This window comes from Rousettus aegyptiacus, unplaced genomic scaffold, assembly GCF_014176215.1.
Source record: "Rousettus aegyptiacus isolate mRouAeg1 unplaced genomic scaffold, mRouAeg1.p scaffold_m13_p_9, whole genome shotgun sequence".
Lineage (NCBI taxonomy): Eukaryota > Metazoa > Chordata > Mammalia > Chiroptera > Pteropodidae > Rousettus > Rousettus aegyptiacus.
In genome coordinates, this window is record NW_023416312.1 from 35,502,983 (window position 1) to 35,519,896 (window position 16,914).

General features: G+C 35.1%; 1 protein-coding gene across 19 annotated transcripts in view; it reads left to right on the forward strand.

The window, feature by feature from the left end:
* The window catches only part of KLF8 (Kruppel like factor 8), a 220,370-nt gene that overhangs the window by 160,871 nt on the left and 42,585 nt on the right, over window positions 1-16,914 (forward strand). For 16 of the 19 annotated variants that reach the window (XM_036227277.1, XM_036227276.1, XM_036227268.1 and 13 more), the window contains one exon: window positions 5,821-5,894. In XM_036227277.1, coding sequence (XP_036083170.1) covers window positions 5,823-5,894 — 72 coding nt within the window. In that variant the 5' untranslated portion in view covers window positions 5,821-5,822. Of the gene's footprint in view, window positions 1-412; window positions 519-5,820; window positions 5,895-13,847; window positions 13,973-16,914 lie in introns of those variants that run through there. The other 3 variants (XM_036227281.1, XM_016118387.2, XM_016118372.2) reach the window with 3 other exon arrangements.

Genomic DNA, 16,914 nt, shown 5'->3' on the forward strand with positions numbered 1-16,914 from the left:
TATTTTTATGTACTTTATTTTTTGGATGGTCTGACAAAAGTAATTCTAAAAACTTAGAGAGTTCACGTTTACAGCACATAAAATTTTTTTACATGTGTTATTATGATGGTTTTCATAACAACCATTTGAGGGGGCAGGACTAGGCTGATATATCTCCATTTTGTAGATGAGAGTCATAGAAAAGTCAAATGACTTACCTAGAGTTAGACAGCTCTCTTCTGGTGTTTCTTATTACTTTATCTTTTTTATTACCTCACACTACTTCACTACTTCAAGCTTAGCTCGCTATTATAGTAATGATGCAATATTCGATTTCATTGTTTTATTATCATTCACACATAGTATTCTCTGTCAGTCTTCATTTATTTTTGTGGTAATATGTTTTCTCTTCTTAAATTCATGTTCTTTTTAGCATTCCAGTTGGCCCATACTTCCTTTGATCTCATTCCAGGAAAACTGAGAAGGCAAGCTGCAGGTGTTTCCTGTCTTGGAGCCACTTCTGAGTACCTGCTCCAGTGATGGGTCTTATAATTTGGACTAAGTATCTCAGACACCCTCCAGATTTTGTGTATTTTGAGACTTTGGAATAAGAAAGTCATAGTGAGCTACCAGCTGAGATGCTGCAAGTAGGGGTTCTTTGAGTTTGGGTTTTCCTATAGATCCTATGGTGATAGGTGTGACTGTATTTAGAGGAAATGAGAGAGCTTGGTGGATCTTTCATTAGGTATTTGTTTCTAGCATTTACCCTCCATCATGTGATCTGCTTCAGTCAGAGGTTGGAGGAATCCCACTGGCACCTGGGTCAAGGGAGCATTATAGTTTCATAATAGTTCTAGACTTCTGAGATTCAGATCTCATTCTGCTATTTACTAGCTTGGCAATTAGGGGATAAACTACTTCATCTTTCTGTGCTTCAGTCTCCTCATTTTAAAAATGGGGAAATAATGTGCCCACTCTTAGAATTATGCGGATTAAATGAGTATTTGTTCTTTTAACAGAATATTATCTGGCACATGGTAAGTACTCAGTGAGTGTTGGTAATTATTGTTCTTTTATCACCATTCTACTGTTAATGTCATGCTGCAGAGTAGCCTCAATCATGAAGGTTTTTCCAGAGGCCCATCCCCAAACTACTCTCTATTCCCCTGGAAGATATACAATTAAACTATCTAAAATATATATGTGTACTCTAATTGTTCTTTATCTTCTAATATTAAAAAAATAGATAATACTTTATTTTAAAGTGCCTATAATCTCAAAACTCTAAAACATTGATTTTCATTTTTCAACAGTTCCAGCATTTCTTATAGCTCAGTGGCTAAAAGTGAATGATATCTGCTGAAGAGCTTTCAAATGATTATAGTTTGTTCTTAAACTTGTTTTTTTTTAGTAGACAGTTTTTGTTTTTGATTTTGTCTTTTTAGAAAGAAGGTGCTCACCAGATTTGGGATACTAAAAAGTAATGAGAAACACTGTAATCTAAGTCAGAGGATAAGAGTTCCAGTTCTGATTCTATCACTTCTACACTATATGACTTTGAGCCTCCAAATTAATTATCTGCGAAATGGGAATGGAATATGAAAGCTGTCTATTCCCCTGCTATAAAGCTGTATAGATACACGTGAGAGATTATTATTGGTGTTGTCCAAATGTTCTGTCTTGTTAAGACACTAGATACCTTCTTAGGTCTGTGTCAGGGTTCCCAATGCTTGACTTTCTTTTGAAGTTGTAGGCTTCAATAATTCTGTTTTGCTTGCTTCCTTAAAAGTTTAAATTCTCGCTTCATCCCTAGACATCTTTTCCATCTCAGGGCTGGCCAAATGGTGAGGTGGATTCTTATTAGCAAGCCACCTGCTCTCGTCCCTTAGAAGCACTGTTCACTTTCGTAAAACAAGCACGTCACTATGGGATATGCCACTTGTGTAACAAAATAAATGGGGTAACATTATAATCTTATCAAATTTATATGGTCATGATCCCTGAAATATCCCTCCTGCTTGTGTGATTTACATCACAGTAGTCCAGGACATACCCTAACCCCCTTGGGTATTTCCTTATCACTTCTTTCACAGATTATATGTATGCAGCTGTCTGGTCCCAGACACTTAGAGTAACAACTCCAACTCTAGAGAAAAGCAAAAGGCTTATAAAATCCTTTTTTTTTTAAAAAACTGAGCTTTCTTTAAGACCATTCTGTAGGCCCTAAATTAATTCCTTCAGTTTTAAATTTTAGCTAGCTAAATATTAAATAAACATTTTTTAAAGACAAGGTTATATACCTTCCTGATGGCTTCCTCTGTGTTTACTCCTACCAACATTTAGAGTGTTGTCTAGGAATCTAATGACTGTTCCAATCAACTGTCATTTGGGGAGCGAGTACTAACCAAAACTGACTGAGACATTCCTAATTGTCAGCTATTCCCCTTATGCCATTTGATTAAAATATTTGTGATACAGATGGTACAAGAAGTATTTTTTAGACTACTTGGTTATTTCTATTTAAAGATATTAATATTTAATATTATACTATTTTTATTAAATAACCTTTCTTATTCTCATGATCATCCATTGGGCATTAACACATTATATAGAGGAGATACTCTGATAAAATATAGAGATACAGAGGAACAAGTCTAGGTAACTATTGAGGGGCTCACCTAATTGTGAGGGAAACAGACAATGACTCTTTGCAAGATACTGTTGTAAGCATTTGAAACCATAATAACTTGGCAAATGCTCACAACAACCCTATGAGGTGATACTATTATTATTCTCATTTTAAAGATAGGGAAACAGACACAGGAGGTGGGAAAACTTGTGCAAAATCTTATTTTAAGAAGTTACAGAGCCAGGATTTGACCCTAGGCATTCACTCAAGATCCCACACATTTTTACCGCATTTGGGTAGAAACGTGGAGTATGGACTAGAAGGGAAAGTAATTGGGGGGTGATGAACAGCTAGATTTAAGAAATATTTCAGCAGTAGAATTATAGCAGCTGATAACCAAATTGGCTAGGGATGGAGGGAGAGGAGTCAAAGGTGAGCCTTGGGTTTTTAGACTGAGACTGGGTTTATGGTGGTGCTAAAAATTATGATTGTAAATATAAAAGATGGAGAAGGTTTGTGAGCACATTGAGTTTATAAAGGACCTGTTTAATGACTAGGAGATATCCTTCTGGGCCAGAGCTCAAGATTCTGGCCATCAACAATAATTATAGAGGTGATGATAATAACTAATTACATTGAGAACTTTTCATATGCCAAGAACTGTTTTAAGGGCACTTACCTGTACTAATTCATGGACTCTTCACATTAACCCTATTAAATTCATACCATCCCTATTCTCCTTGGTAGATGAAGATCCTGAGATTCTTAGGTGTTAAATCACTTATCAAAGTCATTCAGCTTCCTCAGCCCTGCTGTCTCATAATCCATAGGAATTGAAGAAGACCAGATATGAGATGGCTCTTGTAAATTGTTCCAGCTAGAAATAATAAGGTGTAATTGAAGAATATGTGAATAGAGAAGAACATAATTCTCTCCATACTCCTACAGATTTTTCTGACAGCAATCAGACAAGTTCTCCTGGTTTCATGGTACCCCTCTGCACTGTTTGAGAGTTATCTGATCTAACATTCTTTTTTTATTATTAAATTTATTAGGGTGACATTGGTTAATAAAATTATGTAGATTTCAAGTGTATGATTCTATGGTACATTATCTGTATATTGCATTGTGTGTTTACCCTCCAAAGTCAAATCTCCTATCACTATACATTTGACCTCCTTTACCATACTCTACCTCTTCTTCCCCCTTTTCCCTCTGGTAACCACTAAACTGTTATCTATCTGAGTTTTGTTTGTCTTGTTTGTTGGTTGGTTTCAGTTTTATATCCCGCATATAAGTGAAATCATATGGTTCTCAACTTTTTCTGTCTGGCTTATTTCACTTAGCACAATTATCTCAAGGTCTATTCATCTTTGTCTACAATCTCCTTTTTCATTCCTCCTTGAAGCCAGAAAAACTTCCCTTTCTGGCACCTCATATTTCATAGTTAATTATACCTCAAACATCTCTTATATATACATAACCTCTCTAAATTTTTAATTCTATTTCATTCGTGTCCAATTCTTGTACTTGTGAAAACACACTTCCTCATTCTTTTCTGTCACTATCATCAAAAACCTTCAGAAATGTATTGAACACCTACTATGTGCTAGGCACTGTTCTAAGCCCTTGAAATACATCACTGGAAGAAAACATCAAAGACGAAAATCTCTGCCTGCAAAGAGCCTACGGTCTAATGGAAATCAGAGTTTTCTGCATCTGGCTTCTGTGCTTATTCCTTACCATACTTCCTTCATTAACCCCACCCCCACTCCCCCAAGAGGCTTCATAAAAGCCTTAGGCCTTTTCAGGGAACAGTTTGAAATATTATAATTCTAGATGGAGAGGTTGAGGTTTAAAAAGAAAAAGGCCTTGACGAAGATTATGGAATGTGATTCTTAGGCATCTAACTCCTAGGTCAGTGCTCTTTGCTACATTTGCTGACTCTCTATATCTGGTTGCCCCAGATATAAAACTGATAACAATATGCCTAGTACAACCTCTGACACATAGTAATTATGCAATAAATATTTAGTGAATGATGGACGTATGTGTGAGCAGTTCTACTCTTATACTTGGACTAAAGAAAAGAAAATCTATGCATTTTAAGATAAAATTGGAGCTATTTTGAAGTGTCAGCATTCTTCAAACTATTTGATAGTTGCCCAGAAGTTTTCTCATAATCTCAACGGAAGATTCTGTGTGTGTTATTGCCATTTAAGTAGGACTGGGTACCTGACTTTCAACAAACAAAACAAATTTTTTAGGTTTACCTTTTGCTTTTTGGGTGGCTGTATTATAATTTTGTATTCTTATTAGTTGTGCATTTGTTGTATTTTAACTTCCTTAGATCTTAAATGGCTATTGTGAAGTAACCTGTAAAATGAATATTTCTATGGGTAAATGTATTTGACGTCCAAAGCAGTAAACCGATTTATGGACTACCTTTTGAAATGCAGTCAGGCCATAAATGAGAAAACTAATTGTAATTGACTTGAAGATACCTAGGTGATCTAAAATCTGACCAGTTAAGTCATAAGCAAGCTGTGGATCCATCTTCCTTGCCCTGTGTTTTCCTCTCTAGTGAGATTAGAGTGTAGATAAATCAAAGGAAATCTGGTTGAAGAGGTGCTGGTATGTGCTTCTGGTAGGAATGATTGTGATGGTGCAGGGCAGCTGACTGAGGCCACCGAGTCTCTTTTTATAGGAGGAAAACCTATCTAACAAAGAAATAGAAGACTTCTTATATTAATTCTGCCTGTTTAAGAGAGGTAGAGATAAAATACTTCTTTAGAGAGAATTAACACTGATGTGTAAACAGATTCATTATAATAAATATCCATACAGAAGTATGGAACTCCTTAGAACGAGAACTATGCCAAGAAGGGGAGCATTTTGTAAACTATGTAGCTATGCTGATATTACTATGGATGTAGCATAGGTTAGAAAAGTTGGAAAAAACAGATTTACATGCATATAGAATTTGAGGGGAGCAGACAGCTAATTATTATTGGGGACAAGTCAGGGCCATCTGATGAATAGAATATATAAATTAGAATGTTGTCCAAATACTGACTTCTCAGTATCTAATAAGTCCTGAAAAATAATGTTTATAAAAGACAAACTGGTATAACCAAGGGTAAATGGATATCATATGCATGTAGCAAGTTAGATATTATTTTAAACTTGTCTTTCTCTTGTCTCTTTTCCAGATATGGATCAATTCATAAGCAACTTGGAGGTCCAACTTAATTCAGAAGGTGGCTCAATGCATGTGTTGAAACAGGTCAGTTATCAGAAAATGAGATACTAATATTGTGCCATAATAGAATTGAGTGCTTGGTAATCATTATAGAGCTGAAGCTCATTGTTATTTCTAACAACATGTTGGAGACTGAGAAGGGATGAAGAAAGGGAGATTTCCAAGAAGTATCTGAATGATTGAGTTTCAGATTCAGATATGGAATAGATCTGGCCTAAAAACATAGCCTCTGGGATCAAGGCAATAGGAGCAAGATTAGACATCTGGTATACAACAACAACCATTTATCTAGCGCTATTTCATATTTTATATTTCAGACACTCTAAAGATTAAATGTGTTGTCTTATTTAATCTTCACAATAACTCTCTTGGATAGTGTATTAGTCAAGGTTCTTCAGAGAAACAGAACCAACAGAATGTGTATATCTCAGTATCTCTCTATGTATAGTGACGGGTGGTAGAGAAAGAGAGGGAGGAGAGAGGGAAAGAGAAAGAGATTTTAAGGAGTTGGTTCACATAACTGTGGAATCCTGGTGAATACAAAATCTAATAGAACAGGCTGGCAGGCTGGAGTGCCAAGAAAAAGTTGCAGTTCAAGTCCAAGGGCCGTCTACTCTGCTGGAGGAATTCTTTCTTGCTTGAAGAAGGTCAGTCTTTACCTATTAAGGTCTTCAAGTGATTGAATAAAGCCAACCTACATTAGGGATGGTAATATGCTTTACTCAAAGTCCAAAGTTATAAATGTTAGTCTCAACAAAAAATACGCCTTCACTGAAACATTCAGAATGTTTGTGTCCCAGCCAAATTGATACTTAAAATTAACCATCTCAGGTAGGTATTCTCAGTCTTCCAATTTTATAGATAAGAAATTTGTGAACTTGGACACTCCCAGAAGGATTCAAAACAGATTATGTTTTTTACAACCAAACACTCTGTGTTAGATGTGGAAGTCACATTTTGCTCAGGGTTGAGTTCTAAAGTCATTGCATAAGTGAAACCCAGATAAAGTCAAAATTACACTTGAAAATCCCTTAAATTGCCTATAACATTGAGTATACAGTATTGCATATCCAGTATAGATATATTTCTTTACTCGAGTCACCAGATAATGTGTCTGGTTTAAATTTAGGAGTCATATTTTACAAAAGAAAATGTTTTTAAATATTTAATGTTTTGACTTTAGTATACAATTGAATTTGTTTAAGTTACGTGTGCATGTGTATGAGATGCCTTTGCACAGTTTTAATGATATTAAACCCAATTTAAGATCTCATTTAACTTATTTGTAGCTGTTGCCCTTTAGGGACAATTAGCACATCAAAACTTGCTAATTATTGCAAAACATCTGGTTGCTGGTCCTTAGTCACAGTGACTAAGTGTGACTAAGAAGAAGCTGAGTACATGTGTTAGATAAAAATCTATTGGACTTGTAATAAAAAATATTCAGTGAAATGTTGTGAAGCATGTATTGTTACATTATTTTTAAATCTCGGGGCACCTAAATACAGCTCCAAAAATGTCTTTCCATGTGTTGTTTAAGTATACTAAGGTTCTAGAATTTGAAAGGACATTGAAATTGGTTTGGTGTGTAGAAATTCTGGATTGTAGATGATCTGTGCAGTTTTTGTTTCTTGCCTTGGTTTTAGTAAAACGAAGGTGCTTATGGTACATGGCCAGAGAACACTGGCTATGTCCCAGTGCACAAAGGTCCAGAGCTTGTGTTCTAAAACAATACAATGCTGGCAATATCTTAGTTAGCAAAAGCCTCCTGTTTCGGTTTATTATATTATTTAAGTCATGAGGTAGGATTGGTAGGTGGTTTTCTAGCTCAATACATACATGCTTCTTCCCCTTTGAATTCCTACATCACCATACCATATATCAAATGAGCACTTGATCGTCATCTACCATTTGTTTCCAGTTTCTAGTAATTACTAAATAACTAGAAAGTTATTTCCTAAAAGTACAATTTCATGGACAAAATATATGCACAGCTTTAGTGTTTATATTCTACTATATGTATCTCCCTCCCTCAATTTAATATTCTTAATATTCTCACAAAGTTTAATATATACTCATATTCTCTCTCTCTATTTCTCTCCCCTCCTTTGAAAGTAATTTTCATCAAAAAACTGCAAACATAAATAATTCAGCATGCATCACCTACAGATAGTGTAATTCTCTAACATAAGCCACATCAACACTATTACACTCAAAAAAATTAACAATATTTCTGCAATGTTATCTAATTAGGTCATACATTTCTGAAAGGTTCTCAGTGATACCTTTCCCACACTGTTCTTTATGCCTGGAATGAGCTTCAATCAGCCCATCTACTTTACCAAATCCCACATTTTCCATAGAGCCCAAATTCCAATTCCATTTCTTTTATAATAATTTTACCGATAACCCCAACCTTCAATAATCTCTAGTGCACTTAAACTCCTGGAATACTAAATAATTTGTATTAGTCACTCATGTGGCTCTACTTAATATTGTTCTCTTATTGTCTCCCAAAATTCAATTATTTAAGTACCACCCTCACAATTTTTACCATATCCTTATAGTCAATGTTTTTTATTAAAATTATTGAGGTGATATTATTTAATAAAATCAAAGAGCGTTCAAGTGTACAATTCAATAATACATTGTTGTGTGTTCACCACCCAAAGTTAAATTTCTTTCCATCACCAAATATTTGACCCCTTTATCCCTATCTACCTTGCCCTTCCCTGTTCCCTCTGGTAACAACTAATCTATGTCCATGAGTCTCTGTCATGTTAGTTTGTTGCTTTTCAATTTTATATCCCACATCTGAAAGAAATCATATGGTTCTCAACTTTTTGTATGACTTATTTCACTTACCATGATAATCTCAAGATCCATCCATGTCGTCACAGGTGGCAGTATTTCATCTCTTCTTATGGCTGAGTAATATTCCATTGTATGTATGTTCCACATCTTTATCCAATCATCTATCATAGGACACTTCAGTTGCTTCCATGTTCTGGCCACTGTGATTAATGCTACTATGAACATCAGGGTGCATATATCTCTGCAAATAAATGTTTTCAAGATTTGGGGGTAAATACCCAGAATGGGGATTGCTGGGTTGTATGATAATTTTATTCTTAGTTTTTTGAGGAACCTCTATACTGTTTTCTCCATAGTGGCTGTACCAATTTGTGGTCCCACCAGCGGTATATGAGGGTTCATTTTTCTCTGCATCCTCTCCTACATTTGTTATTACTTGTCCTGTTGATGATAGCCATTCTAGTAGGTGTGAGTTGGTATCTCATTGTGGTTTTGACTTGAATTTCCCCAATAGCTAGGGAAGTTGAGCATCTTTTCATGTCTTGGACTGTTTGTGTCTTCTTGGAAGAAGTGTCTGTTCAGGTCCTCTGCTCATTATTTAACTGGATTGTATGTTTATTTTATTGTTGGTTTGTAAGAATCTTTCGTGTATTTGGATATTAGCCCCTTATCAGAGGCATTGTTTGTAAATATATTCTCCCATTTAGATAGTTGCCTCTGTCTTGTTGAAGGTTTCTTTTGCTATGTCGAATCTTTTTAGTTTGATATAGTCCCATTCATTTATTTTTACTTTGACTTCCTTTGCCTTCAAGGTCAAATTCATACAATCCTCTCTAAATCTGAGGTCCATGAGTTTAATACCTATGTTTTCCTCTATGCAATTTATTGTTTCAGGTCTTATATTTAGATATTCAATTCATTTTGCATTAATTTTAGTGTATGGTAATAGAAAGCAGTCTAGTTTCATTCTTTTGCATGCGGCTTTCCAGTTTTCCCAGCACCATTTATTGATAAGGCTTTCCTTTCTCCATTGTATGTTGTTAGCTCCTTTGTCAAAAACCATTGCCCATATGTCGATGGGGGTTTATTTCTGGACTCAGTTCTGTTCCATTAGTCTGTGAGTCTGTGTTTCTGTTGTTTTGATTATTTTCACTTTGTAGTATAATTTGAAGTCAGACAGAGTGATACCTCTGACCTTGTTCTTTCTTCTCTGTATTGCTTTGGCTATTTGGAATCTTTTGTGCTTCCATACATCTGATGATTTTTTGTTCTATTTCTTTAAAGAATGCTGTTGTGATTTGGGGGAGATTGCATTAAACCAGTATAATGCTTTAGGTAATAAGGTCTTTTTAAGTATGTTGATTCTTCTAATTCTTGAACACAGAATATCTTTCCATTTCTTTGTGTCTTCTTCAATTTCTTTCAATAATGTCTTATAGTTTCCAGTATATAGGTCCTTCACATACTTTGTTAGGTTTATTCCTTTATATTTTAATATTTTTGTTGCAATTGCAAAGAGAATTATTTCCTTTTCCATTTCTTTCTCTGAAAAGTCATTGTTAGAGTATAGAAATGCTATGGATATTTGTGCATTGATTTTATATCCTGAAATTTTACTGTACTTGTTTATTACTTCTAATAGTCCTTTAGTAGATAGAGTCTTTAGGATTTTCTATATAAAGAATCATGTCATCTGAAAAGAGTGACAATTTGACTTCTTCATTCCCTATTCGGATGTTTTTTATTTCTTTTTCTTGCTTGATTACTCTAGTTAGGACTTCCAATACTATATTGAATAAATAGTAGTGATAGCAGACAGCATTGTCTCATTCCTGATATTAGAGGGAAGGTTTTTAGTTTTTCACTATTAAGTATGATGTTAGCTGAGGGTTTGTCGTATATGGCAAATTTTATACATTTTATACCCATTTTATTAACTGTTTTAATCATAAATGGATGCTATACCTTGGCAAATGCTTTTTCTGAATTTATTAATATAATCACATGATTTTTATCCTTTATTTTGTTTATTTGGTATATCGCAATCAATTTGCACATGTTAAACCATCCCTGAGCCCCTGAGATGAAGCCCACTTGATCATGGTATATAATCTTTTTAATGTGTTGTTGTATTCGATTTGCTAGTATTTTGTTTAGGATTTTTGCATCTGTGTTCATGAGAGATATTGGTCTATAGTTTTCTTTTTCTTTTCTGAGTTATCTTTACCAGGTTTTGGCATCGAGGTAATGTCAGCCTCATAAAATGAATTAAGAAGTATTACCTCTTCTTCAGTTTTTTAGAAACATTGGAGAAGAATAGATATTAAATCTTATTTGAATGTTTGGTAGAATCCCCTAGTGAAGGCATCTGGTCCTGGACTTTTACTTTTGGGGAGGTTTTTGATGATTTTTTCAAATCCATGTTGTTGATAGATCTATTTAGATTTTCCAGTTCTTCTTGACTCAGTCTCGGAAGGTTGTATATTTCTAGGAACTTGTCCATATTTTTTGAGGTTATTCGATTTGGTGATTTATAATTTTTCATAGTATTCGTGTATGATCCTTTATATTTTGGTGGTATCTGTTGTAACTTCTGTTTCTTTTCTGATTTTATTTGTGTCCTTTCTCTTTTTTCCTTATGAGTCTAGCCAGGACTCTGTCAATTTTATTAACCTTCTCAAAGTACCAGCCAGCTCTTTGTTGCATTAACGTTTTCTATTGTCTTTTTGTTCTCAATTTCATTTAATTCTGCTCTAATTTTTATTTCTTTCATTCTGCTGACTTTGGGCTTCATTTGTTCTTTTTTTCATAATTCTTGTGATGTAATGTTAAGTTGTTTATTTGGGCTTTTTCTTGTTTCTTAAGATAGGCCTGTAATGAGATGAACTTTCCTCTTATTAATGCTTTTGCTGTGTTCCAAAAGTTTCAATACATTGTACTTTCATCCTCATTTGTTTCCATGTATCTCTTGATCTCTCCTCTGATTTCTTTTCTGACTCAGTCGGTCTTCAGTAGCATGTTTAATCTCCACATATTCGTGGTTCTTCCTGCTTTCCTTTTACAGTTGTACCCCAGTTTCAAAGCTTTATGACCAGAAAATATGCTAGGTATGGTTTCAATCCTCTTAAATTTGTTGAGGCTAATTTTGTGTCCCAAATTATGGTCTATTCTTGAGAATGTTTCATGTGCACTAGAGAAAAGTGTATAATCTGATGTTCGAGAATGAAAGGCTCTGTAAATTTCAATTATGTCCAACTGGTCTAATGTGTCATCTAAGGTTGATATTTCCTTACCGATCTTTTGTTTGGATGATCTGTCCATAGCTAACAGTGAAGTATTTATGTCCCCTCTTATAATTGTGTTTTTATCTATTTCTCTCTTTAGTTCTGTTAGCGGTTGCTTTATATATTTTGGTGCTCCATGAATAGGAGTATAAATATTGATGAGTGTTATGTCTTCTTGATCTATGGTCCTTTTATCATTTTGAAGTGTCCATCATTTTCTCTTCTTGAACCTTTTATATCTTTAAGTCTATTTCATCAGATATAAGCTACACCCACTTTTCTCTGGATTCCATTTAGTTAGAGTATTATTTTCCACTCTTTCGGTTTGAATCTGTATTTGTCCTTGCAGCTGAGATGTGACTCTTGAAGGTAGCATATGTTTGGGTTTTGGTTTTTGATCCAATTTGCTACTGCGTGGCTTTTTATCGGTGTGTTCAGTACATTTACATTTAGGGTGATTATTGAAATATTAGGGTTTCCTATAGCTATGTTATCTTTTGTTTTCTGGAAGTTTGGTGTCTTTATTTTTTCTTTGCCCTTTTTCTTCTGTCATTTTAATTTAGTGGTGTTCTATGATTTTTATCTCTGTTTTCTCTTGTTTTATGTTATGTGTCTTAGTTCTATATTTTTTCATGCATGGTTACCATTAAGTTTATGTAAAGGAAAGATTATACACACACACACACACGCACACACAAAACCTTGTTCTTAATAAGAGTTATACTTTTCTGTTTATGTCTGCCTTTTAGTCATTTTACTCATAATTATATATATTTGTTGTTGTTGTTGTTGTTTTATTTCAGGTAGAATGACCCTCTTTAGTATTTACTGTAATGCAGGTCTTTCCCTCAGCTTTTATATGTCTGACAATGTCTTTATTCTTCGTATCTAAAGGAGAATTTGGTGGATATGTTATTTTTGGCTGGTACTTTCTTTATTTCAATAGTTTGAATGTTTAGTTCTACTCCCTCCAACTTTTGGTTCCACTCCCTCCAGGTTTGTGCTGAAAAGTCCAATGATGATCTAATGGGTTTTCCTTTATAAGGTATTGTCTATTTTTTCCTAGATGCTTTGAGAATTCTTTCTTTGTTATTTATTTTTGACAATTTTGATATAATGTGTCTAGAAGAAGGCCTTTTTGTGTTAAGATAATTAGGCATTTCGTTTGCTTCTTAGATTCGAGGATCCAGTTGTTTCCATAGATTTGAGAACTTCTTGTTGACTATTTGAATATGCTCTCTGTTCCCTTATACCTCCCTTCTCCTCGTCTTATGCCCATGTATTCTTATATTGCTCTTCCTGGTGGTGTCAGATATTTCTTGTAAAGTTATTTCTTTTTTTCATTCTAAAGTCTCTCTCTTCTTCCATCTGCCTCATTTCCAGATTTCTGTCTTCTATATTATTAATTCTTTCCTCTATCTGGTCAGCTCTATTTCCTAAGCTTGTCAGTCCATTAATCTCTTTTTTGAGTTTTTCATACAAAAGTGTTCTATTTGTTTGTTTTGTTTTGTTTTGTTTTTGGAGTTTCAGTCTCGTTGGTAAATTATCCCTGTTTGTTGATTTTGTTTCATAGTTCTTTGAACTGTTGATCAGAATTTTCTTGCATCTTGTTGAGGCTTTTCTGAAGTGCAATCTTGAATTCTCTCTCATTTATATCATATATTTCTATATCATTAAGCTTATTTTCTGCAGTTTTATTTTTTTTTCTGAGCTACCTTGTCAGATTGGTTGCTCATGGTGTTTGATGGACTATTTCTTCACCTAAGTATTAATGGGAATGTACTCTGTCTGCTTTTTTTTAAAAAAAAAAAGAAAATTTATTATGTAGTGAACTCTCTTTAGCAAGTTGATAAGAAGAGCTTTTTCTTTTGATTTCCAGTAGGTGGCGCCCAATCCTCCAGAACTGCCCAAGCCTGCTGGATCTCTGCTTTGAAGTTAAGAATGCCCTTTATCTTATTTCACTCAGCATAATAACCTCTAGTTCCATCCATGTCATAGCAAATGGTAGGACTTCATTTTTTTAATGGCTGAGTAATATTCCATTGTATATATGAACCATAACTTCTTTATCCAGTGGACTGTTGATGGGCATTTAGGTTGCTTCCATATCTTGGCTATTGTAAATTGTGCTGCCACAATTGGGGTGCATAGATCTTTAAGAATTATTGTTTTGGTTTTCTTTGGATAAATACCCAGAAGTGCAATTGCTGGGTCAAAAAGTATATCCAGTTTAAATTTTTTGAGAAAATTCCAGACTGTTTTCCATAGCGGCTGTACCAATTTGGAATCCCACCAACAATTTCACTTATATGCAGAATCTAAGGATCAAAAAGAAAAAAAACTAATCAAAAACTGATTTGCAAATATAGAGGACAATTTGGTGGCAGACAGAGAGGAGGGGGATTGGAGGGATAGGAAAATGGAGTAAAGGGTTAAAGAAGTACAAATTAGTAGTTGATAGATGGTCATGGGGATGGGGAGCATGGCATAGGGAATGCAGTTGGCATTAATATATTGGCTTGGTGGAAAACCAGAAGAGAGAAGGAGCATTTAGGGGGATTGTTTTATAAACTATATAAATGTCTAACAAATGTACTGTATACTTGAAACTAAGAAAATAAAATTAAAAAATAAAAAGAATGCCCTTTATTCCCTGGGTAGGTGTGAGTCTCCTCTGTGACAAGGTTACATCAGTCCCAGGGTTCCAACCCCATGGGAGAATGTGAAGAGTATAGGGGGTCCAAGCCTCTGAAAAGGCCCCGAAGTCCCCGTACTGTCCCAACAGTGAGATGCAATGTTGGGCTGCTTTCTTCAGAACCAGTGTGACTTGGTGGTGGTGGGGTGGATTGCGTGAAGGCAGTGGTATGTGGCTCTTTTCTTTCCAATAATGCTGACCCTCTATATCTCTGCCCATCACTGGGACTGGCTGCAGTGTATGTCTCATTTCTGGTTGCACAAATTCTCCTGGGACTAGGTGCTACTTCTGGGAGGGTACAGTAGGAGGTGGAGGGCTCACTCTAGGATGGTGGGGGGAGGCGGCCAGTCTCCATGACTCAGCTTTTTTCCTGGAAATGGAGGTTACTAAGACACAGCTGTTGCCCCTCTTAGCTTGGTCTCTGCCCTGATCACTGGGTTCCGCTGTGTGTAATATGTTGATCACTCAAACAGGACTCTGGGGCTTCAGAGAGCCAAAATCCTTGCTTAATTTCCTCCTTTCCCTCAACCTGTAGGGAACTCTGGGCTGTGTTCCACAGTGCTTGTCTTTGTTTCTTTCTCTCTTTCCACCTCTCTGACTTGCATGATTGGCCCACCTTCAGATGCTCTGATGCGCAGATCTCTCAGACATGCTTGTCTGCAGGTCGGGTGTTATTTGTTGGATTGTAAGTGTTCAAACTTGTTGCAATTTCAAGAAAAATCAGGGGAGATCCCTCATGCCACCATGCTTTTGTCGTCACTCCTTATCACCAATATTATGTACTTACTATTTAAAAATTAGCTCATCTAAAAATAAATACCTATATTAGTTTTCTCCCAAGCAATCTGGAGAATTCTTGGTTTAATGTGGAATATTATTTTCCTAGGGTTATTGTAACAAATTACCACAGGTTGGGTGGCTTTAAACAACAGAATATTCTCTCACGGTTCTAGAGGCCAGAAGTCTAAAGTCAAAGTGTTGTCAGTGCCACAATCCCTCCTGAGGCTCTAGGGGAGAATCCGTTACTTGCCTTTTCCACTTTCTGGTAGATGTGGGTGTTGTTTGGCTTATGGCATCAACACTTCAATATCTGCCTGGTCTTTACATCACTTTATTCTCTTTGTTTCTGTGTTGTTCCTTTTTTAAGGACACTTTTCATTGAATTTAGGGCCTGCACAAATAATCTGGGATAATCACCTCACAAACATTAGCTTAATTAAATTTGCAAATAAGGTAACATTTATGGGTTCTAAGGATTAGATTGTGGACCTATCTTTTTGGGAAACCCTGTTCAGCCTACTACAATATATTATATATGTATTTTTTTTAGTGTATAACAATTTAAATAAAATGAATTATCCATGCACCACCAGAAAATTATCTTAGATGCCTTGACGAAGACAAAGTGTTTCATCTTATTATTTTTCATATTTTCCATAGTTCCATACCAGGTAATACTGTTTCTGTATATTCAGGTTACATACTAATCAGATATCTATTGAATAAATATATGTACACATTTACATGCATGCATACATACATACATATGTACATAGATATGTACATTTCTGACTTCATTTTGCCTAGATGTGGCTGCTACCATGCTTAATACTTTCAGTCCCTTAGGCTTGCCTAGTTCATTAGTTTATACAAATTGATGAAATATTTTGTTTTATAGTACTCCATTTTCTGATGCTATTGAGATGGTTTAGATATAATATTTTAAGTCCTTATAGGTTTAGATTAGGTCTAGCTTTCTAATAATATCCAACTCCATTCACCTCTCCTTTTCCTAACACCCAAACACCTGATGTGTTATTGGAGAAGGATTAGAGTATCAGAGGGTTAAACTAAATTTTGTCTTAAATAATGAATATGTTCATATATGTGTGTATGTACATACACATGCACCCAGGAATGAAAATGATTAGTTTAAGTTCAGAGCAAAGCTAGAAGAGACCTGTGTACAAAAGCAACTTTTCTCTTTCTTTTTGAGAGTAACCTGCCCTTTATCTTATTATCATGACAATACTCCTTCATCTTCTTTTAACCTAGTGTGCTGTCAGGAGTACTTTGTCATTTCATTTTCTTTTGAGTCTTGCCTTTCTACTTGCAAGCTCTAAATCAGAGCTATTTTAAACAGTTGATTCCCCTTGACCCTGCATCTCCTAGGGCCTCTCTATCTAACTTCGTTAAATGCTCAAGACCTTAAATATTTGTGAAATTTACCACATTTTCTCCAGGTTTCTTT